The 24,893-nt window shown below is 47.6% G+C and overlaps 2 protein-coding genes across 4 annotated transcripts in view; one reads left to right on the plus strand and one right to left on the minus strand.

Annotated features, from left to right (window-relative positions):
* Positions 1-966: 966 nt before the first annotated feature.
* Positions 967-4,290, plus strand: TMEM211 (transmembrane protein 211). The gene is made up of 2 exons (XM_027513533.1): positions 967-1,238; positions 3,409-4,290. Exons 1-2 carry the CDS (start codon positions 1,112-1,114, stop codon positions 3,669-3,671), a joined length of 390 nt encoding a protein of 129 aa, XP_027369334.1. The 5' UTR covers positions 967-1,111; the 3' UTR covers positions 3,672-4,290.
* Positions 4,291-8,474: 4,184 nt separating this feature from the next.
* SGSM1 (small G protein signaling modulator 1) overlaps positions 8,475-24,893 on the minus strand; it is a 73,677-nt gene continuing 57,258 nt past the window's right edge. For all 3 annotated transcript variants that reach the window (XM_027566471.1, XM_027566469.1, XM_027566470.1), the window contains 6 exons: positions 21,908-22,032; positions 21,048-21,130; positions 16,886-16,995; positions 14,992-15,088; positions 13,141-13,308; positions 8,475-10,634 (listed from right to left, as the gene is read on the minus strand). In XM_027566471.1, coding sequence (XP_027422272.1) covers positions 10,546-10,634; positions 13,141-13,308; positions 14,992-15,088; positions 16,886-16,995; positions 21,048-21,130; positions 21,908-22,032 — 672 coding nt within the window. In that variant the 3' untranslated portion in view covers positions 8,475-10,545. The remainder of the gene's footprint in view (positions 10,635-13,140; positions 13,309-14,991; positions 15,089-16,885; positions 16,996-21,047; positions 21,131-21,907; positions 22,033-24,893) is intronic.

A 24,893-nucleotide genomic window follows, 5' to 3' on the forward strand; every position in this document is an offset into this window, starting at 1 on the left:
CCCTTCCTCAGGACACTGTACGGCCATCTGCTGGAGAATTACTATAATCAATAGGCATTTCTGTGCTGACTCCCAGCTCCTAGAGTTGTGCAGTGCACAACCTGTACACACCTGCCTGGTCACCCTCTAAGCACCGCTAGGCTTGAAAACCATGGCTAAGATGTCGAAAGTCTCTGTTTTGATGCGAATTACCAATTCCACAATCGGGACAATGGGTTGGGACACCCAGTTCAGCACCTCTAAGCAAGCCTGTGTGTGTGCTTAGTCCAGTCTGACTCTTTTTGACCCCAGGGACTCTTGCATCACCTGCACTGGCAGGTGGATTCTTTGCCACTAGGCCACCTGGGAAGCCCATCTAAGGAAGATTACACAGCCTTCAAAACCAGTACAAAGGTGCCTCTCTTGGTGACCCTGCTGTATAGCAGGGACTCAGTAAAGAGAAGGTGAAGGGGAAGTCGCTCAGTCGGGTCCGACTCTCTGCGACCCCATGGACTGTAGCCTACCAGGCTTCTTCATATAGTCAAAGCTATGGTTTTTCCAGTAGTCATGTACAGCTTTGAGAGTTGGACCATAGCAAAGGCTGAGCGCTGAAGAATTGATGCTTTTGAGCTGTGGTGCTGAAGATGACTCTTGCGAGTCCTTTAGACAGCAAGGAGATCAAAACAGCCAATCCTAAAGGAAGTCAACCCTGAATATCCATTGGAAGGACTGTGCTGAAGCTGAAGCTCCAATACTTTGGCCACCTGATGTGAAGAGCCGACTCATTGGAAAAGACCCTGATGCTGGGCAAGACTGAGGGCAGGAGGAGAAGGGGACGACAGAGGATGAGATGGTTGGATGGTATCACTGACTCAATGGACATGAGTTTGAGCAAAATCAGGGAGATAATGAAGGACAGGGAAGCCTGGCGTGCTACAGTCCATAGGGTTGCAAAGAGTCAGACACGACTTAGTGACTAAAGAATAACAACAACAAAACAGGGATAATAATAGCACAGACCATGGGGGGTTTCGAGGACTCAGCAGCTAATCAGTTAAGCAGAGGGAGTGCATGATTGTCCCACCCCAGTCAACACTGTCCTTCTCTCTCTTCCTGGCAGGTTTCAGCTGCAATGCTCCTTGGAGGCTGGCTCCTATTAGCTTTCAGTGCAATTCTCCTCCTGTCCTGGGCCCTTGCCCCCAAAGGACTGTGCCCACGGAGGGGCAGCGGTCCAGTGCCAGGGGTACAGGCAGCAACAGGTAACTTTGATGTCACATATAAGTGTTCCAGACATGTTTTGGAATGAATGGATGAATGAATGAGCGAGCCTATAAGCAGAGACTTGCCTCCTGGTTGAATTTCAGAGATAAACCCTACGACTGCAGACTATTCCTGATCCTTTAACTAGCCAGAAATTGGGGGTAGGGAATGATATCCTTAACATCACTCTCTCTGGCCCTTATCCAACCCCAATCCTAAAAGTTGTCCTCCTTGTTTCTCTCCTGAGCATCCACTTTGCATCATTTTTACCAGGACCACATATACAGTTGGGCAGGTTGTGCACTGCACAAGGGCATCCAGCTGAGGCTGGGGGGGCTGAGAGCTGCGTTTGCCCAGAAGAAATGTTGTTGTTTCTGTTGTTTAGTCGCTAAGTTGTGTCCAACGCTTCTGTGACCCCATGGGCTGTACCCGCCAGGTGCCTCTGTCCATGGAATTCTCCAGGCAAGAATACTGGAGTAGGTTGCCATTTCCTTCTCCACGGGACCTTCGCAATCCAGGGATCAAACCCGTATCTCCTGCTTGGCAGGTAGATCATTTATCACTGAGCCACCTCCAAAGCCCCCAAGCCCAGAGGGTTGCTTTTCTCTAATTCACACATCGGCTTTGGATGATCTAGCTCAGGACTCGGTGGTAACCCTCATCCAATTAATTCTCCACCATCTCCCACCTGGATTAGAGGTGACCACCTCACACATCTTTCTGCTGCCACCCTTATCCCCTAGAGTCTGTTTGCCACACCTTGGCCAAGTGAGACCTGTTAAAACTGAAATCAGATCAAGCCACCGCGTCAGTGACTTCCTGTTACCCATGAGGCTCCACTGAGGAGGCCTTATTCCTTCACTGACCTCATCTCTTAACTGGCTTCGCCAGGCTCAGCACACGCCAGCCACATTGGCTTGCTTTCTGTTGCTCATAAGCACCAAGCTTGTTCCCTCTGCCTGGAATGTTCTCTTCTCAGATCTTCACAGCTTGTTCCTCCCACTTTATTAAGGGCACTGCTCAAATACCTCTCTCAGTGGGGGTCTCCCATGACCTCAAGGTAAGGGAGCTCCCCTCTCCTTAGAGTCTCCTTCCTCCTGCCTTGCTTTCTATTTTTTTATAGCCTGAAATATCTCATCTGCCTACCTGATTGTTGTGCATCTCTCTCCACGAGAACATCAGCTCTGCGAGGTCAAGGACATGTCTGCCTTGACATCACCAGCATCTGACACAGTGCTCCGCACATAGAGCTCACTAGGTATTTGCCGAATCAATGAGTGGAGACACAGTCCTTGTCGTCAGCTTTCACAGTGTCTAGTGGGGGTGGCAGTTATAACTCGGTGGATATTTGGCACAATAGGATGAGCACAGGATGTAAGGAAAAACTCCAAGAGGGACCTGACTCAGTGTTTAGAGGGGGTGTTAAGGAAGGCTTCCTGGAAGAGGCGTCACTGAGATGAATCTGAAAAGATGAGTAGGAAGTTAACCAAATGTGGAAGGGCATTTCGGGTAATGTGAACATCAGGGGCAAAGGCACAGAGAGACAAGACAGCAAGGCACAGTCAAGGAACTCCAAGTAGACAAGTGTGGTTGAAAGGGGGCTGGAGGTCACGTGACTCTCCTGCGCTGGGACTGCCTCCAAAGTGAGGAGGTATCTGGTTCATTTGCTTAGTATCTCTAGTGCCTTCCACAGAGCCCCTGACAGTTTTGTGGAATGAATACACAGACGGATGGGTGGGTTGGTGGATGCGTGGAGTGGGGTGTATAAGTAGGTGGATGAGCTGATGGATGGATGGATCAGTAGATGTAATACTGAATATATGGATGAATGGCTAGATGGATGGGGAAAACGGATGGGGGAATGGATGGATGCAGGGATTGGTGGGGGGCATGGGGCTAAGTGGGTGGTTGGACAGATGGATGGATGAGTGAATGGATAGGTAGAGGAATGGAGAGCCTGAGTGGACTAGAAAGTGGTTGAAAGGATGGGTGAGTAGGTGGACAGATGCGTGGAAGGCTGCTTGAGTGATAGGTGGATACAAGGATAGCTGAGCCAATGAATAAGTGAATGGATGATGGATGATGAGTGAGTGGATGGGAGGACTGGGATGCGAAGTCAGCCCAGGGCCCCTCAACCAACACACCGGCTTTCCTTCCTGCTGTCTCCAGCCATCGCCACCATCATGGGCCTGCTGGTTTTCCCCATCAGCTTGGCCTCGCCGTTCGCCAAGGAAGCCTGCGTAGCCTCCTCCATGTACCATGGTGGTCAGTGCCAGCTAGGCTGGGGCTATGTGACCGCCATCCTCAACGCAGTTCTGGCCAGCCTCCTGTCCGTGATCAGGCGGCCCCACGTGACTGAGGTCCAGAGGAGGACCATCTTCTTCTCCAGTGACACTGAGAGCATCATCCTTGTGCCAGAAACGACCAAATGAAAATATCTCAGGAGGAGAAAAAGAGCCCAGGCTAGAGTTGTATGAAATCACCACACACCCAGGTTCAAATCCCACCTCTGCTGCTTGCTTGCCATGTGGCCTCAGGCAAATCGCCTCATCTCTCTGGACCTCAGTGTATAACTTCTGTAAAATGGGGCGGGGGAGGGGGTTGAAATAATGCCTACCTCGGAGGGCAGTTATGAGAATTAAGATGCTGTGTATAAATAAAGCCCTTAGCATATGTTAGGCAAACTTTAGCTATTATTATTGTAATCCTGACCCCCGAGGATTGTGGTGAGCATAAACCTATTCATGAAAAGTGCCTGGGGGCAATTCTGGATCCTTGGTCATCACTCAGATACTACACCTTTCAATGGGTATGTGCATATTCTCTCTCTCTTCCCTTCAGTTCTGTAACTCCTCCTCTTGGTGAATCTGGAAAGTATTCATTTTCCCATCAACGAGAACGTCCCCTTATAAATGAGAGCTGGTCCAGTGTTGGGGTGGGGATTCGGCGGGGAGTGGGGTCAGGCATTAAGGACCTGTCTCACCCCTTCATGCAATAACCCCACTGATGTGAAAACCTCACCGTTACTTGGGGCACACGAGGCCCCTTGAGACCCAGTCCTGACCTCTCTCTTCAGCTTCTTTCTTGTCACCCACCTGACCCCGCGCCTCTCTCTCCGGCCGTGCTGACTTCTGAGCCCACAGTCCGTCTCTTCACAGCTCCACACTGCTCTCTCTGCCATGGGGTACTGGAGCCAGCCTGTCACCTTTGCCGATCATGACCCAGTGCCCTGCTTTGGGAGCAGCACCTTCATCCTCCCTTCGGATGTGACCCTCAGCCACTTTCTGACTGCTTAACCAATCGGGAATGGTCGGAATGACTGGTTCAGAGATGGGCCTGGGACCTGTATAAACCAGCATGGAGGAGAGCGGAGCCACGAGATGGACACAGATGGAGCGCTAAGGAGTTCACTTGACTACCTGGATCCAGCCACGCCTGCTCCCCAACCCGCAGGACCATTGGTGACAGGCAGCTCCAGGCTGGCATCCCTCTAGCTTGTGGCTGCACGGGAAGAAAGCGTGAGCCACTCTCTTCCCAGGGAAGGAAGCTGATTGGCCAGGAGTGGGTCATGTGTCCCCCTGGGGAGAGAGGGCTGTCAGCAATCTAGACTAGAAGGCCACAGTTATAATGTAGGCGATATAGTTTCCCAGAAGATGGGAGAAGTTGCTGGTCCTGGAATGGGGCAAGGATGCTGAGCAAGCGAAAAACTTTCAATGCCCAACTCCTCTCCTTAAGGGAAACTTGGTTATCCTCATTTCACAGAAGTGAAGACTGTAGATCCAAGAGACAGAGTCACTTGCCCAAAGTCACACAGCTGATTGGTGGCAGAGCTGGGATTTGAATCCAGGGCTGTCAGACTCTGTGATGGAGGCAGAATGCCATCTCTGCCCTGACCTAGCTCATCAAACTCTTTTGGTTTTAAACATTCAACTAAGACCATCTGTAAACAACAGTACTATATTATTATAGCAATTCTATTATTTTGAAAAACACATTGGCCACTGAGAATGCAGCCTGCATTCATCTCTCAGAAAATAAGGACTATAATTACTTTTACAAAGTCACAGAATAACGGAATAAGGTAATAGAAAACCCAGGAAGCTGCCACATGGTGTGCAGATGGACTCGAAGACCCTTGGTATGTTTGAAGTGTCATCAGAAGCACGTTGATGGAGGTCAAGCTTGAGTGGGAAGATTTCAGGAACCCTAAGCAGCATCCCCAGGTGGCTCAGACGGTAAAGGGTCTGCCTGCAATGTGGGAGACTGGGGTTCAATCCCTGGGTCGGGAAGATCCTCTGGAGAAGGAAATGGCAACCCACTCCAGTACCCTTGCCTGGAAAATCCCATGGACAGAAGAGCCTGGTATGCTACAGTCCATGGGGTCGCAAAGAGTTGGCCATGACTGAGCGACTTCACTCACTCACTCACTCACTCAAGCAGCATCCTCAGTGCAAAAAGCAGCAAGCAGATAGATGCCAACAAGAAGAAGCCCAAACAGCCTCAGGTCACCCACCTGCGCTTGAGATGAGCCGCCTCCTCTGTGTAATAACCTTACAACAGTCCCCTGCCATCCAAGTTCCTTAATCATCTCTTGACCACGCAGCGTGGCTAGGAGGATCTTAGTTCCTTGACCAGGGATTTAACCTGGGCCCTCGGGCAGTGTGGCGTCCTAACCACTGGACCGCCGGGGACGTTCCCTTTCATTTTCTCTCTCAACAATTTCAGCAGTGCCAAAGGGAGCGATTCTTCAGCCTATGAAGCAGAAGCATTTCCACAGACACCATCTTTATTTGACAAGAGACAGAGAGATCTGTCTCATTTTTCTCTTCATCATAATAAGAGGCGCTCTTTGTTTGGAGGAGCCCTGCCCCTACCAAGGCTGGAAATCACTGCGCTTGCTCCAGAAGTCTGAGTAAAGGATGCCAGGAAGATACCGGAGGAGTCCTGCCTAACGCCCTGATGTAATGGAAAGTCCCCAGGGCACTGCAGGGTTTGGAGGGTCATCTGAATTCTGCTAGGTTGACTCCGAGGATCTGATTGTGTGGGCTCAAGCTCTCAGTGATTCCAGTGGCTTCAAAGCCAGCAGCACAGAGCCCCGAGAGCCCTTCCCTGAGTCAGCAGAACCCAGTGCAATCCAGTCGGCGTGGGTTTTGCTCCTGCCAAGAACTGATGGCCTCACCATACCCCCTCCAGGGGCTCTCTCACAGCCGAGAGGGCTCAGAGCTCATTCCTCCCCCAGTTCTCCTCCAGGAGCTGTATTCTCAGGTTTCAAAGTTTCCCCTGAGAACCTGAGCAAGAGATGATGGGAACTCAGGGAAACTGAGGTCTCTACCAGGAAATCGTTCCTAATGATGCTCGGGCCAGAGGGTCCCAGTGAAAGAAGAGGGCCAGGACTGAATCCACAGCCAAAAAAAGTGAAAGTGTTAAGTCACCCAGTCGTGTCCAACTCAGTGCGACCCCACAGATTATAGCCCACCAGGCTCCTCTGTCCATGGAATTTTCCGGGCAAGAATACTGGAGTGGGTAGTTGTTCCCCTTCTCCAGGGGATCTTCCCAACACAGGGATCAAACCCGGGGCTCCCGCATGGCAGATGGATTCTTTATCATCTGAACCACCAGGGAATCCACACCCAAGGGAGGCATTACTACCTCCAGTTTGCAAAAATGAAAACCAAGGCTCAGAGAGATAAAATCACTTGCCCCAAATCACATAGCCAGGAGCTGGCAGACTTGGGATCCTAAGTCATCACTCCCCAAACATGTGGACAAAGATACAGAATGTAATTTTAGTTGGTGCAGTGAGAAAGTCATTCCCACATCAATCCTGCTTGAAGTCCTCCAAGAAGAAAAGCTTGTCTGGTGCTGTCTTTAACTTCTCAGACTCTTAATTATATCTCTTTTGAACAGCGAGAGAGCAGGCTTCAGGAAGAGCCTTCGGTGGGAAACAAGACTTTGGTAAAATAGTAGTATTCATTTCTACAACCATCTTCTATTTATGCAAATGATCCTGGCTTGCTCTTAGCTTGAAGTTTAAAAAGTGAGTTGATTTATGGGATCTCCCTGGTGGTCCAGCGGCTAGGACTCCATGCTTCCAATGCAGGGAATCCAGGTTCGATCCCTGGTCAGGGAACTAAATCCTACATGCCACAACTAAAGATCCCACATGCTGCAACTAAGACCCAGCACGGCCAAATAAATAAATAAGTAAAAAAATTTTTTAAAGCTGAGTTGATTTAAAGAAAACTAGTAAAGATATAATAGCGCACAGATATGGTCCAAATCATAAAGGGGGAAGCAGGTGAGTTGAGTTTGGAAGAAGCTGTCATAAAACTTGGGGAGAAGACTCATTGATTGATGGATCTAATGTCTCTCAAACTTGAGTATCTGTTTGAAAACAGAGAAGATATCTAAAGTAGTTCCTCCCCCTGCCCTTAGCTGTACCCTCACCTCCCTTCCCTGCCAGGCTGCTGGAACCTCAGGCCTGGGAGAGGAGGAGGAAGATGGAACAGGACGGCACACATGGGCACTGGCCCTTCTGAAACGGGATGGTCGGGACCTCCTCAACTCTTTGTGTAAGTGCTTCTCAGCTGTCCCCGTGGACTCTCCCAGACGCCAAACGGAAAGCTTGAGGTGAAAAGAAAAGGGAGTATGGTTTAGAAGGGAAATGGTGGAGCAACCAGAGGGGCCTAAACCCAGCATGTTGTCCCACATGGGAACAGCATCATTCAGGTGAAGACACGGAGACAGACAGTATCCACGCACTCAAGGCTACAAGGAGCTCCCCGTGCAGAGGCCTCAGGTTCAATCCCTGGTTGGGGAACCAGACCCCACGTGCCGCAACTAGGAGTTCCCCGGGCTGCAACTAAAAAAAGATGCAGCACTGCAACTGAAGACCCCACATGCTGCACATACACGAATAAATAAATATTAAAAAAGAGTCATCACAAGCTAAATAAATGGCTGTCTGAAGCCACTGAGATTTGGGGTCGTTTGTTACACAGCATCGCTTGTCGTAACAACTAACTGATACAAAGGATGAGACCAGTTCCCCCAGCCTTGAGCTTTCTGGGGACAGATCAGGCAGCTAGCATGAGACTCTGTCCCTCTCCGGGTCTGGGTCAACTGGGGTGGGCTGAGAGGAGTAGGGTATGAGGACGCACTCTTCAGCAGCAAACATTTCTTTCTTTCAAATCAAAGAGAAAATCCTCCAACACAGAGGCAAGAAATAACCCAGGTTCACACAGTTCTGTTTATATATATTTTCTCTCTATTTAGACACGACTCTTCAGTAAACAGTAATAAGATATGTTGGCAGCACTGAGAAAAGGAGAGCACTCCGGAGATAAAACGACTCCCACGCATTTGATTCGGGGACACAAGGACACACACGCAACGTACAGAGACCCGAACAAACACAGTAAGCCAAATAAATAAGCACTGTTTCAAATCACAACCACGACGCTCTCTGGAACACCACGAGAGAAGGCAGAGAAGAGATCTTGTGCTGTACTTTCAGACCAGTCTCTTAAAAAATAAATAAGAATCGGAAGGTCTAGGACCTGGGTCTTGCTAAAATAACATCCTCTGTAGTGAAGAGTTGAGTGGCAAAATAAAACTCTTATCTAGAGGGAGATTTCATACATGATCACCCGTCTCGGGAAGGCAGAGGGCCAGGGCGGGGAGATGAAACTTTCACAGAGTGCTCTTCGGAAGCGAGGTCCATCTCTCGTCCATCCCACCCAGGACACCCCACTTGGGCGGAAGTTCAGATGCAGCTGAAAGTGCTGGGTCCAAGGGAAGCGCCTTCACAAGCATGCCAGGCAGGGACTGCTCCCCCTCCTGGTTTGCTGAGGATGGGAGGACAGATGCGCCCCTCTGTCAAGGTTTCAATGTGCTTGATGAGTCTCCTCTCCTCTTCAAAATCCTACCTGCCATTCTTGGGAAGAGCATCCTTCTGGGACTCTCTCTGTTTCTCCTGACTCTGGTCCATTCTCCGAAGCAGAGAAGGGCTGGCATGACTGCTCTCCCAGGAGGACATGTAGGCAGGGTAAACTAGTTCGCCTAGGGTCTGTTTAGGGGGTTGGTGACCCTTTGTGTGAAGATATGGAGGGAACCATTTCCAGGCTAGGCTGTGACCCGGATGCCAGTTCATCAGCTCATTTTTTTTTTCCCCAAGGAGAACATCCGCCACACCCTACCCTGGCCAACCTCTGTCCTCCTCTCTTCCCTTTGTCCTGAGTTAGCAAGGGCACTTAAGGAAATGCCAGCCTCCTTGAACAAGTGGCTTGCACCAACACACACCTTCCAAGCTTCTGGAACTCCAGACCCAATGCAGGAAGGAGAGGCGAGGTCCTCCCTAGGATGAGAGGAAGGGGATGTGGGCTCTGCCCTGCCCGGAGCAGGGGCTCTGAGGAGGACCATGAAGAGGCCTGTCTCAAGCTTACAGACCCTTCTCACAGCCTTTTGTTGAAAGAAGAAAAAAGTCTCTCCTGGGGCCAGGGGGAGGAGGAAAAGATGAGAAAACCCCAAAACTGAAATCCCCAACCCCAGGAGAGATGTGCAGAGGACCCCATGTGCCTTTTCTAAATGGGGGCTGGGGGGAGTCTCAGGACACAGGTGGCTCAGGTACGAAGAAAGTGGGGAGGGAGAAACACTTGCAGTCCCTCCTCCAAGCCAGTGGTTCTCGAACGGGGGGCTACCTGGCAATGTCTGGAGAAGTTCTGGATGTCATAAGGCGGGGGGCGGGGCAGGGGGTGGAGGGCACTACTGGCATCTAGCAGGGAGAGGCCAGAGATGCTGCTCAACCCCCGACACTGCACAGGACAGTGTCCTTCATAGAAGAATTCCGTGTCAGCAGCGCTCTGCTCCCAGCCACGCTCTGGAACATCTCCAAAGGCCCCTTCAGAGCTCAGAGGCAGCCCCACAGACCTCTCCTATACCCGTTTCCGAAAAGTTCCCAACCCAAGTCTCATCGGACAAGACAGCCTGGAGGGATGGGAGGGAAAGGAGAGGAGACCATTCTGGAGACCACGAACAAAGATGCTCCTCTGCCCACCAACAACCCCCAACTTCCACAAGGGAGAAATCCCAGGCTTGGGCGATCTTTGGTCAAACAGGAAAACGTAAGGCTGAACTGAAGGGGCAACCCCTCCACCGCACCTGCCCAGCGGCCAAAGCTGGGGTGCTTGCTCTTTGCACAGAAGTCCATGCTCGGGAACAGACATCAGGACCTCGCTCCCCGGGCGGCTGGGAGGAGAAGCAGGCGGGACAGGCGGGCGGGCGGGCGGGCGGGCGGGGGCACGGCCCTCACTTGTTCTCAATCAGGGTCTGCACCTTGTACACGAGGTCCCGGGCCAGCTTCAGGACCTGTTTCGTGTTGTGTCGCTCGGCCATCTCTGAAAGAGCAGAGAGCAGAACCACATGAGCCTTCTCGTTCTTTGTCCTTGGGCCACACTTCCAGCAGAGACCCTGAGAGGTCTCTGGGGCACCCCCATCCCCATCACCAACTGGTATCACCCCCAGAGTGGCTCTGGAAGCACAGACTTTGGGGACGGCCTGTGACTCCAGACCTCAGTTTCCTCATCTGTGAAATGGGAACCATAACAATACCTACTTCACAAGGTTACTGTGAGCTCAAACGGGATGAAGTGTGTTTGTTTAAAAAAATGTGCGTCTGTGTGTGTTTAAAAAAATGTTCGGTCTTCTCACCATCCTCCTACAGACACAGGGACTGGGCACCTTTTAAGAAAGCAATGTTGGGCACACAGTGGATGCTTCAAAGCAGAGAGGAAAGGAAGCAACAGAAGGAGGTGGGGAGGGGAGGGGAGAAAGCACAAATAGCCATTTTGTCAAGAATAACACACAATGATCAGCTCTCTGAAAAATGATAATCCTAAATTTAGACATTTGTCATAAAGAAATCATCTGGTAGGAGCAAAAGACGCTAAGACCATGGTTCCCAAACTGGGTGCCGAGGGTACCCCTGTGAGCTCATGGCAATTTGGGGGGAAATACAGCGGTCTTCCACACCTTTTAAACACCACATAAGCTGCTAATGGGAGTGAGTGAGTTTGCAATTTGCGCTCCTATCAATGGCTTTATAGCGTTGCAAAAAAAACCAAGTTTTCAGCAAGCAGTTGCCATGATAAAAGCAAGTATCATGTGAAAATCACTATGGAAAAGAAAGTGAAGGTGGTGAGTTCAAACTGATTCCAAAATTTGAGAAGTTGTGCAAAGTCCAACAGGTGAGAATACCCACTAGAAACTGCTTGTTTAAATATAAAATATAGTATTTTCTTTTGACTTATGGCTACTAAGTTGTTAGGATAGATATACTTATCAGGTGGTTTGGACTTAATTATTCAATAGTTACTGAACGGTCCGGGATGCCATGAAAATTTCACAGAGACACTAGAGGTGCTATGAACTAAGAAAGTTTGAGAACCTCCACGCTAAGATATGAATTGCTTTGGGTTCTCACAACCTCAAACCAAAACCAACGTAGATGTTAAACCAGAAAGGATGGTTCAGTAAGTTATGAACAGGTGCTTGAGGTATATTCTGCTTTCTCAAAAAATTATTATATGGAAAATGGTTTTAAAAATATCAAGTGGAAAAAAGCCTAGATACAACTGGATTCTGTGATGGCTGTTGTTTAGTCACTAAGTCATGTCTGACTCTTTGCGACCCCATGGACTGTAGCCCACCAGGCATCTCTGTCCATGGGATTTCCCAGGCAAGAATACTGGAGTGGGTTTCCATTTCCTTCTTGAGGGGATCTTCCCGACCCAGGGATTGTCTCTGGGTGTCTCCTGCATTGGCAGGTAGATTCTCTATGGCTTAGCCACCATGTACATAAGTTTGGAAAAGACTGAATGAAAAAATAAATATTTTTGAATGAACCTGTTAAGTGCAACATGGTTTTCTGGGTTTGATCCTAGAGCAGAAAAAGGACATTAGTTAAAAACCAAGTGAAATCAAGTAAGTCTGTAGGTTAATTGATAGTACTATATCAGCATTAATTTCTTTGTTGTGATACATGTATGAGGATCAGGTAACATATTAACATTAGGGGCTGCTGCATTAAAAGGTACAGGAAACTCTCTGTACTATCTTTGAAATTTTTTCTAATAATAACTAATAATGTTAATTATTATTATATATTATTAACATATAAAATATATTAATAATAATAACTAATAATGTTTCCAGTGTAAGGTCATCACTGGTGGCTTTTTTCTTTTTTTGCTTTATCCAAAACCTTTAGTTTAAGAAAATGTTTTAATAGTCATAATAGCAGCAGCTTCTATTCAAAGCAACAGTTGTGAGCCACGTACCACATGACTGATGGGCCTGACATCCCTGTGGTCTCATTTAATCCTCCTGACATCTCTCTGATGGAGGTGTCAGTATCATTTTATTCCCAAGGAATCTGAAGCATGGAGATGTGAAGTCACTTGCCCAAGGTCACACAGCTCCTGGGTGGCAAGACTGTGCCTTTTCCATGCCACCTTCCTGTGTCTGCTTTCCCTCCACGTCAACCCTCTGCAGCAGACACCCTCCCTCCTGTTCCCAGGTGAGGAAGCAGATGTTTAGAGAGAGGGGAAGTGACGTGTCTATGGCACAGCTCCTTCCCAGTGGAGCCAAGGTTGGCCCCTGAGCCTAATGTCAACACCCAGGCCCCTTCGGCCAGATCCTGAGAGAAACACACATGGAGCACTCAGCATTACTAGATGTCAACTCATCCACTGGGAAATAGCCACCGGAGGTGGGCAGAAGCCTCCTCCGTCCCCTTCATCTTGAATCAGTCTCAGGGACTCTCCATCCATCCCTCTCCAGGACCCAGGAAGGGGCCCTCCAGAAGCCTGCCCACTTCAGATGAGACCCTGATCACGTGGGTACCGTTAAAAAATTTGATGATGTCTGTGAAATCCATGTTGTTCTCCAAGATGATGTCACGGTAGACCTCCACCAGCGCCAGCGCGATGAACAGGACGTAGTGGGCGGACGAGACGTGCTTGGCTGCCCAGATGGTCTCCCAGACGGAGAAGACGTCATCATAGATGAGTTCTGCCAAGACACCAAACACACACGCATGCACGGGGAGAGTCCCCCACGGAGCTCACAGCACTGCCCGCCCTCGAGAAGGGTCCCAGGCTGGCTGTGCTCTGTGCTTCTGTCCTGGGGCAGCAGCCAGAGCTCAGGCCAGGACACGGGAGACCCGGGCACTGTCATCTGACAGCAGCCTCAGTTTCCCCTTTTTCTGGAATAGGCTGGGCACACTAGGTGGGCTGTATGTTTCCAGCTCCAACATCCCGTGAGTGGAGGAACTGTGCACGTGCAGATTTAGTTTTCCTTGACTTGTTCCTGCCCTGACCCTGGGCCAGAGTCCTGCTCTCTGCCTGCACCCTCCAGCTCCTTGAGCACTCGTGGGGGTACCTCCCCTTCCCCCTGCACCCAGGCAGAGTCGGCTGCTGCTTCTGAGTCTAGTAAAGAGAGACAACAGAGTAAGGATGAAGAGTAAGGCTTCCTGTGTCCAATAAAAATCCGTCTGAATCCCGGCTCCATCACTTATGAGCAAGGTGACCTTGGGCTAGTTACTTCCCCTTCATGAGCCCTTCCTTTTCCAAATCTGTAAGCATGGTGATGTTGGTGGCAGAGGTTGCCATCTCTTTCTCCAGGGGAATCTTCCCAACCCAGGAATCAGACCTGAGTCTCCAGCATCGATAGGCAGATTCTTTACCACTGAGTCACCAGGGAACTTCACATGGTCTGATACCACTAGTAGTAAAGGACTGAAGAGACTTCCCTGGTGGTCCAGTGGTTAGGAGTCTGCTTTGCGATGCAGGGGACACAGATTCAATCCCTGTTTGGGGAACTAAGATCCCACAAGCCCTTGCACTGCAATGAAGAGCCTGTGCCCTGCGACAAAAGACCCCACGTGTCGCAACTAAAACTCAAAACAGTCATATAAACAGATACATAAATAAATATTTTTTAAAAATAAAGGGCTGAAGAAATAATACATAGAAATGGCTCAGCACAGTGCCTGGCCCTTAATAAATACCTTTATGGGTTAGGGGACTCCCAGGTGGCTCAGTGATAAAGAATCAGTCTGCTAATGCAGGAGACTCAGGAGACCCGGGGTTGGATCTCTGGGTCAGGAAAACCCCCTAGAAGAGGAAATGGCACCCCACTCCAGTATTCTTGCTGGGAAAATCCCATGGACAGAGGAGCCTGGTGGGCTACAGTCCATGGGGTCGCAGAGAGTTGGACACGACTGGACAATTGCGCACATATGTATGCACAGAGGTTAGATATTATTACCAGCATTATCCCAAATTGGTATGGTAGCAATGCAGTGTGTCAGACATCATTTCTCAGTCACATGGGACAGATACTCTACGGGCTTCGGAGTTCTTGGCCTCTGATAGGCCGCTTAACAGAATGGTAGGGAACTGGGCTTGCGCAGACAGACGGGGGCTCAGATCCTGGCTCTGCTATTGCTAGGTCTGAATTTAGTTCTTCTCAGCCTTAGTTTCCCCATCTGTAAAATGGGGATTGTGACACCACCTACTACAGTGTCTCTGCAAGATAAGGTAGGTAAACTGTAGTCAGAACTCAACAAATAGGTATTACTCTCTTCCAGTGGCTTTGTCCCAACACTTCCCAGCCTCACTGCTGTGGTATCTTTTCCCCCTGGGATTCTGCTACAAAGAGTCTGGGAACAAGGTCCTAGTGGGACGTGTGTACCTCGCTTGAAATCCAGCAGGAACCAGCGGTAGCAGAAGTAGAAATGAGTGTAGTCCCCATTCTGATGCATCAACTCGAAGAGCTCTGAGTCCAGGATCTGTCAGAGGAAGGAAAGAAAGGCATCAGCCTCCCAGGCAAAGGCTGGCCACAGGGGACATCCCCACACCAGACACCGCACAGCCCTTAACAACCGGGTGGAGTTTAAAAATGGCCAAAGAATTTGAAGTGGAAATCAATCTGATGCAACCTAACCCAGTCTTCCTCTAGAGAAGATATGCAAATAACCAATATGCACAGGAACCATGCTTACCATCATTAGTAATTAGGAAAATGCCACAACGAGCTACTATTTCATATCCACTAGGGTGGCTATAATAAAAATGACAGACAACAAAGGCCTGGGAGGACGGAGAGAAACTGGAACCCTCGTGTGTTGCTGGTGGGAATGTAAAATGGTGCAGCTGCAGCTTTACTCGTAGGTACATCCCCAATAAAAACGAAAACCTACGTCCACATAGAAACTTACATATGAATGTACACAACTGTGTTATTCATAATAGCCAAAAAGCGTAAACAACCCAAGTATCCATCAGAGGATGAATGGGGACACAGAATGTGGTCTATCCATGCGATGGAACATTCAGCAATGGAAGGAATGGCATATCGATACATGCTGCAACGCGGACGGACCTTGTGAACATCTCACTCAGTGAAAAAAGCCAGACACAAAAAGCCACATATTGTGTGACTCCATTTACGTGAAACATCCAGAATGGGTAAATCTACAGAGACAGAAAGTAGACTAGTGGCTGCCAGGAGCGGGGGAGAGGGATTGCTGTTAATGGTGGTGGTGTTTGTCATTGTTTAGTTGCTAAGTCATGTCTAACTCTTTGGCGATTCGATGGACTGCAGCCCGCCAGGCTTCTCTGTCTATGGGACTTCCCAGGCAAGAATACTGGACCGTGAAAGTCGCTCAGTCGTGTTCGACTCTTTGCAACCCCATGGACTATACAGTTCATGGGATTCTCCCGGCAAGAATACTGGAGTGGGTAGCCATTCCCTTCTCCAGGGGATCATTCCAACCCAGGGATCGAACCCAGGTCTCCCGCACTGCAGGCGGATTCTTTACCAGCTGATTTCCTTCTCCAGGAGATCTTCCTGACCCAGGGATCAAACCTGAGTCTCCTGTGTTGGTAGGTGGATTCTCTACCACTGAGTCACAGGGAAGCTCAGGGGATAGAGATTCTTTATCAGGGTGATGAAAGTGTTCTGAAATTAGATAGTGATGATGATGTCACACCTGTGACTATTCTAAAAACCAATGAATTAAACATTTTAAAAAGGCAAATTTTACAATATATGAATTTATCTTAATAAAGCTCTGCGTACATGTGTGTGTGTATGTGTGTGTGTGACAGAAAGAGAGAAGGAGAAATATACTCAAATATTTCTTTGTAGTCTGGAGGAGGAAATGGCAACCCACTCCAGTATTCTTGCCTGGGAAATCCCATGGATAGTGGAGCCTGGTGGGCTACAGTCCGAGGGGTCGCAAAGAGTCAGACACTACTTAGCGAAAAAACAACCACCACTTCTCTGCAGAAAAGGACCAATACAATCAAATGTCCCGTTAAGGGAAGGACCGTGTTTTGTTCATCACTGTAGCCACAGTGCCTGGGCCAAGTAAATGCTCAGTAAGAATGAGTCCAGTGGAGCTGACTTGAGCTATTGAGTCAACGTTAAGTTGAATTGAGTTTTTCAGTTTAACTCAACTGGGCTGAGTGAAGTAGGACTGAGTTACTGAGTTAATTTAAACTAGGAATGGCTATTAAGTTCGTTTGTGGTCCATTGGGTTGACCTGGAATAAGTTATGTTATTGAGAAGCTCAAGGTCATACCTGGATTAGCGACCTCATGTTGGCAAAGTGTGTGTCCATGGCGCCCCCGTGGGGGAAGTTCTGATTCATCCTCTTCATGAGCTCGGTGAAGCAGCTGAAGGCGAGGGCCTCTGGGGAAAGAGTACAGGAGAAAGAGTCAACTCTGCCACCGCCCAAGGTCCCAAAGTGATGGTCCGAGGGTCTGAGCCAGTTCATTAAGTCCACAGCCAAATAAGAAACGTAAGGAAGTGGAGTATACGCATGCACACCATTTCAAGGGATGCTCTCCAATCTTTCACTACGTACCTCCCACCCGAGAGGTATTGAAATAGAGCATCCTTTCTTTTAGGAAAGAATGGTGACAGCAAATGCTCTGTTTTAAAGATCCCTATTTGCTCTAATAAAAAGTTGACGATATTTGGTCCCACGTCTTGAAAAAAATTCTGCGGGGCTCATGAAATTCTCATGTCTGAGAACCACTGTATTAAAATAACAATTGTCAATACTGGAAGGGTGTTTGCAGGTGTTATGCAAAGGCAGGGTCAAATAACTTTGGGAAATGCTAAGTAGAGAGTGACTATATATACGAAGGAAAAAAAAAGGCTCTGAGCATTTCTGTAATTTAAAAGATCTGTGTTGGGAATTCCCTGGCGGTCCAGTGGTTAGGACTCCACACTTTCACCACTGAGGGCATGGGTTCAGTCCCTGCTCCAGTGGTTAGGACTCCACACTTGTACTGATGAGGGTGTGGATTCAGTCCCTGGTTGGGGAACTGCTAAGATCCTGCAAGCTGCATGGCACAGCCGAAAAAAAAAATCCGTTTCATACTGTTCAACCCAGTGTTTAAAATAATTTGAAAACAGTACCTATTTTCTCTTAACACCAAGTAGCTTTAGAGAAAGTTATGAGAAGATTACCCAAGTCACCACAGAATCTTGTTCATTTTCTTTATTTTTCAGAACAGTTTAGATTTACAGAAAAATTGAGAAGAGTGTAGAGTTTCCATATACCTCACACCTAGTTCCCCCCATTACTAACATCTCCCATTAATATGTACATTTGTTACAACTAATGACCTGCTGATGATACATAATTAACTCAAGTCCGTAGTTTTTTACCTTATGGCCTTTGCTGTTCCAAGAACTCATCTGAGAATTACATTATACACAGCTGTCATCTCTCCTCAGGCTCCTCTTGGCTACAGCTGTGACTCAGACCTTCCTTGGTGGTGGTGACCCTGATGGCTATGAAGAGTGCATGCCAGGTGTTCTCCGGGATGCCCCTCTATTGTCTGATGTTTTTCTCATGATAAGATCGGGGTTATGGGTTATGGTGAGAAAGACCATGTAGGTGAGGTGCCACTTGAGTCATATCACATCAAGGGTGTACAGTGCTGATGTGGCTGAGGACGGCGGACGGCCTTGGCCACCTGCTAGAGGCGGTGTTTTCAGGTCTCTCCACTGCAGAGCTTCTCTCTCACCTCCCACCCTCTTCCGCAGGGAACTTTCTGGAAAGCAGTCACTATGCTCAGCTCTAAGAGTTGGGAGTTATACTTCTCATTTTTAAACAGCTTTATGGAGGCTTGCACACCATAAAATTCACTCTTTTAAATGTACTGGATTGGCCAAAAAGTTTGCTTGGGTTTTTCTGTACAATGTTCTGTACGATGTTACAGAAAAATCTGGGCAAAATTCTTGACCAAACCAATATAATTCAGTGGTTTTAGAATAGTCAAGAGTTGCAAACCATCATCTCTATCTAATTTCAGGAACATTTTCACCACCCCCAAAAGACACTACATATCGGCAGTCATCACCTATTGCCCTCTCCTCACAGTGCCTGTCAAGCATGAGTCTATTTTCCATCTCTACAGATTGGCCCTTTCTGGAAGCAACCTGACCATGATGTTGCTAAAGTGCCCAGCTTCTCAAATGTTCCTGAAGCCAGTTTTCGTACCTTACTGGTTTCCTCATTACTACACGGAATAAAATCTTTGTTCACTTTATTTGTATGTGAGAGTCATGTAACCTTTTGAAAATTACATTTTATCGGTTCTGAAGGTCATCCACTGAGCTGTTTGAGGGGATTAATCCAGTGGAGACAAATTAAGTCCATTTGCCTGCACATCTTTTCTTGGTTTTTGAAGTGAATTTTGGGTGGCAACAGAGCTTTAACTTTTCTAACTCTCTAGTTCTTGTTTTTTCTATTGATATTATGTATTTGTTTTTATTTCTGGTTTGTATACCTTCAACAAATTAATCTGAATTGGCGATAGCAATGGTTGGGGATTTGCTTTTATGGTTAACTATCTGGTGAGTTCTGTTGGGTGTGTAATGAAAGTTTGTTCTCTGTTGGGTGAGAAAACAATTTCATGGTCTTTTTTCTATTTTGCTTTGTTTCCTTTTGGGGGGATCTGTTTGTCTCTTTGCAACCTCAGGTCAATTAAGAATCACATGCTCACTGGAAGAAAAATGACTCAATTTTTGTGTTTTGGGCTCACTACATTCAGCAACATTTTAAAGTTTTTGGTGTAGAAATCTTGTACTTCTGTTAAATTTATTTATAAATATTTTACTCTTCTTGAGGCTACTGCAAATGGAATTGCTTTTCTGTTCTCATTTTTAGATTGTTCATTGCAATAGTATAGAAATATAATTGACTTCTGTATAAGTCCTATATCCTGCAACCTTGCTGAACTTATTAGTTCTAATACTTTTTTGACTCCTTAGGATTTTCTGTATGCAAGATCATGCCATCTTCAAATATAGATGGTTTTATTCCCTTTCCAATCTGGACGTCGCTATTCCTTTTTCCTCAGTAATTGTCCAGGATAGAGCCTTTTGTGGCAGAAGTGGAAATCTTTGTCATACTCTTGACCTTGGGTGAGAAGTATTCAGAATTTTGTTGACATTACTTTGTCAACAAAGATCCGTCTAGTCAAGGCTATGGTTTTTCCAGTGGTCATGTATGGATGTGAGAGTTGGACTATAAAGAAAGCTGAGCACCAAAGAATTGACGCTTTTGAACTGTGGTGTTGGAGAAGACTCTTGAGAGTCCCTTGGACTGCAAGGACATCCAACCAGTCCATCCTAAAGGAGATCAGTCCTGGGTGTTCATTGGAAGGACTGATGCTGAAGCTGAAACTCCAGTACTTTGGCCACCTGATGTGAAGAGCTGACTCATTTGAAAAGACCCTGATGCTGGGAAAGATTGAGGGCAGGAGGAGAAGGGGACAACAGAGGATGAGATGGTTGGATGGCATCACCAACTCAATGGACATGGGTTTGGGTGAACTCCAGAAGTTGGTGATGGACAGGGAGGCCTGGTGTGCTGCGGTTCATGGGGTCTCAAAGAGTTGGACACGACTGAGTGACTGAACTGAACTGATTCAGAATTTCATCCCTGAGTATTAGTTGTGGGTTTTTCAGAGATGTCTTTTATCACGTTGAGTAAGTTCTCTTTTGTTCTGAGTTTGCCGAATTTTTTTTTTTTTATGAAAGGCTGTTGAATTTTGTTTGATGACATGATCATGCGACCTTCATCCTTTATTCCATGAATGTAGTGAATTGTACTGATTGAATTTCATATATTGAGTCAGCCTTGCATTCCTGGGATAAATCCCATTTGATCACGATATATAATTCTTTTTATATCTTGATGGATTCAGTTTGTTAGTGTTTTCTTGAGGATTTTTACCTTGATTTCATAAAGGATATTGGTCTGTAATTTTCTTTTCTTGTGATGTCTTTGTCTGGTATTGCTATCTGGGTACCAGTAGGGCGTCATATAAGGACCTGCACCACAGGATGAGTTGAGAAGCGTTCCTTCCTCTTCTAAGTTTTAGAAGAGTTTATGAAGTACTGATATTCATTTTTCATAAAGTGTTTAGTAGAATTCACCAGTGAAGCCATCTGGGCCTGAGATTTCCTTTGTTTTCATTCATGTTTATATAACCAGTGGCTAGCAAAAGCTTGGATGGGTGTCAGGCACCTGGAAATAAGTGTTGGTCAATGTAGAATAAAAGAACTTTTTATTTCACTAAGACCTTGATGTGTTCACTGGACAGGTCTTCTGAACCCTACACTGACTCAGTTTATGGAGTCGCAGAGTGAGGTTAACCTTTCTTCTCTGTCATGAGAAGGAAGCCGGATCCCCGGTCCGGGGGCAGGGAGGGTACACTCACCATCATCCAGGATGACCAGCAGTGGGGCCAGGAGGTCACACATGCCCTGGACATAGCCAATCTCAATGTGCTGCCAGATGTAGCTGCAAGAGACACACAGGATGGCCAGCGATGGCACCCACAGTCTGCCTCTCCAAGCCACTCCTCCTTTCCTCTCACCCTGCTTTGGCCCCCATCTCTCACCTGGACCAACTCCCTCAACCTCTTGCCTGTACTCCCATCCTGTCTCATTCTCTTCAAGCAGCCTATGCCGTCACAAGGATGACCTTCTTAAAGCTCAGGAACCTTTACGGCTCTTCACTGCGTGACAAGGCAGTGTCCAAACTCCTTCACTGGGGGTGCCAGGCGTCTATTGCCTCCTCCCAATCCCCCTTCACAGTCTCACACAGCACTTCTCAGGACTTCTCCCTTCCCGCTGCACTGAGGCATTTACCTCTGTACAAACAAAGCACACCCTCATGTGCCTGTGTTTCTGCCTGAACTGCTCCCTCTGCCTGGAATTCTCATCTGCCTCTTAATAATCGTAACTACTGTTCACTGAGCATTTACTGTATGCTCTGTCCACTCTATATGTATTTATCACTGAATTCTCAAACTAATCATATGAAAAAGCTACTATCATTATCACAGTTCACAAATAACGAGAATAAAGCACAGAGAATTAAGTGACATGCGCCAAGTCACACACCTCATAATGAACAGCAGAGAAAGGATTTGAATCCAGGGGGCCTCACTCCACTGCGTGTGCTCCCCGTCGCCCGCACCTGCGCCACCCATTACCCATCTCCGACAGACAGCCCCGCCCCCGCCCCAAAGGCCCCGCCCCCGGTCACCGACAGCCCGCCCCCCGCCCCGGCCACCTGCACATGATGTTCCGCAGCTTCTCCAGGTTGGCGGGTGTGAAGTACCAGTAGTTGCGGTCACACCTCTGCACGTCCTTCTCGATGCGGTGCAGGTTCACCGTGTACAGGTCCAGGAGCTCTGGCTGCGGGCCCCCAGGAGGGGAGGGAAAGAACAGTCACACCCCAGCTCCTCACAGGGGAGGAAAGAACAGTCACACCCCAGCTCCTCACAGGGGAGGGAAAGAACAGTCACACCCCAGCTCCTCACAGGGGAGGAAAGAACTACTACACCCCAGCTCCTCACAGGGGAGGAAAGAACAGTCACACCCCAGCTCCTCACAGGGGAGGAAAGAACTACTACACCCCAGCTCCTCACAGGGGAGGAAAGAACAGTCACACCCCAGCTCCTCACAGGGGAGGAAAGAACTACTACACCCCAGCTCCTCACAGGGGAGGAAAGAACAGTCACACCCCAGCTCCTCACAGGGGAGGAAAGAACAGTCACACCCCAGCTCCTCACAGGGGAGGAAAGAACAGTCACACCCCAGCTCCTCACAGGGGAGGAAAGAACAGTCACACTCTAGCTCCTCACAGGGGAGGGAAAGAACTGTTCCACCCCAGCTCCTCAGAGGGGCACTCTTCCACAGAGCCTCTCTCTCTCCTCCTTCTCCTCCTAGCCCTCTCCTGCCATCATTGAGAAAACTTCCTCTATCTGGACCAGTCAGATGTCTGACTTTATTTTTTGTTGATGTTGTTTCCTGAGAAGGCCTCTTTCATTTTGTCTGATGAAAATTCTCTTTAGTTTTTTCTCACAATTCTATGAGGTATATAGAATTATTATCCTCATTTTATATAAGAAGAAAGTAAGATCAAGATATATATATATATGTATATGTATGTGTATATATAAATACACTACAATATACATGTAAGAAACCAATTAAACAAATGAAAACACTTCTAGGAAAAACAAAATTTTTGCAGGAAAATATCCAATTTAACATCCATTATATTGCTATAATGATATAAACAAAGATCAATCATTTAACTAAAATTATTGTGACTATAGTGGATGGATGGGGAGTGGGATGGTTTCACTTGTGTGGTGAGGGTGTTCAGGTAGGGAAGGAAAAAGACTGAAACCTCTTCTTCCATAATGGGGAGTCAACAGACAATATTTAAAACTGAAGAAAAACAAAAAAATATTAAGCAGTAGCAATACAGGTATATTATTTACAGACATGAGGGTAAACACCAGATAATTTGGGCAGAATAAGTCACTACTACTGCCTCAGGTGATGAAATTCCAGCTGAGCTATTTCAAATCCTGAAAGATGATGCTGTGAAAGTGCTGCACTCAATATGCCAGCAAATTTGGAAAACTCAGCAGTGGCCACAGGACTGGAAAAGGTCAGTTTTCATTCCAATCCCAAAGAAAGGCAATGCCAAAGAATGCTCAAACTGCCGCACAATTGTACTCATCTCACACGCTAGTAAAGTAATGCTCAAAACTCTCCAAGCCAGGCTTCAGCAGTACGTGAACTGTGAACTTCCAGATGTTCAAGCTGGTTTTAGAAAAGGCAGAGGAACCAGAGATCAAATTGCCAACATCCGCTGGACCATCGAAAAAGCAAGAGAGTTCCAGAAAAACATCTATTTCTGCTTTATTAACTATGTCAAAGCCTTTGACTGTGTGAATCACAATAAACTGTGGAAAATTCTGAAAGAGATGGGAATACCAGACCACCTGACCTGCCTCTTGAGAAATCTATATGCAGGTCAGAAAGCAACAGTTAGAACTGGACATGGAACAACAGACTGGTTCCAAATAGGAAAAGGAGTACGTCAAGGCTGTATATTGTCACCCCGCTTATTTAACTTATATGCAGAGTACATCATGAGAAACGCTGGGCTGGAAGAAGCACAAGCTGGAAGCAAGATTGCCAGGAGAAATATCAATAACCTCAGATATGCAGATGATACCACCGTTATGGCAGAAAGTGAAGAGGAACTAAAAAGCCTCTTGATGAAAGTGAAAGAGGAGAGTGAAAAAGTTGGCTTAAAGCTCAACATTCAGAAAACTAAGATCATGGCATCTGGTCCCATCACTTCATGGCAAATAGATGGGGAAACAGTGGAAACAGTGGCTGACTTTATTTTTCTGGGCTCCAAAATCACTGCAGATGGTGATTGTAGCCATGAAATTAAAAGAGGCTTACTCCTTGGAAGGAGAGTTATGACCAACCTAGCAGCATATTGAAAAGAAGAGACATTACTTTGTCAACAAAGGTCCATCTAGTCAAGGCTATGGTTTTTCCAGTGGTCATGTATAGATGTGAGAGTTGGACTATAAGGAAAGCTGAGCGCTGAAGAATTGATGCTTTTGAACTGTGGTGTTGGAGAAGACTCTTGAGAGTCCCTTGGACTGCAAGGAGATCCAACCAGTCCACCCTAAAGGAAACCAATCTTGAATATTCATTGGAAGGACTGATGCTGAAGCTGAAACTCCAATACTTTGGCCACCTGATGCGAAGAGCTGACTCATTTGAAAAGACCCTGATGCTGGGAAAGATTGAGGGCAGGAGGAGAAGGGGACAACAGAGGATGAGATGGTTGGATGGCATCACCAACTCAATGGACATGGGTTTGGGTGGACTCCGGGAGTTGGTGATGGACAGGGAGGCCTGGCGTGCTGCAGTTCATGGGGTCGCAAAGAGTAGGACATGACTGAGCAACTGAACTGAACTGAACTGAACTGCCTTGGGGAAAGGCAGAGTTGGGCCAGACAACTTTAGGTTTTTGGATCCAGCCTAGTCTGACTGACCCTTTGTGACAGAAATGACAAATTCTTTTTTTTTTTTTTTTAATTTTTTTGGAGCCGCAGGCGGAGGTGGCGCCGCCGCCGCCGCGGAGTCCTCCTTTGTTCCCGCAGCAGCCCCGAGCGTGGCCGGGACACGCCGGAGCTCGGGAAGTGGGGGGAGGGAAGCGGTGGGGGGATCAGCGG

This window comes from Bos indicus x Bos taurus, chromosome 17, assembly GCF_003369695.1.
Source record: "Bos indicus x Bos taurus breed Angus x Brahman F1 hybrid chromosome 17, Bos_hybrid_MaternalHap_v2.0, whole genome shotgun sequence".
Lineage (NCBI taxonomy): Eukaryota > Metazoa > Chordata > Mammalia > Artiodactyla > Bovidae > Bos > Bos indicus x Bos taurus.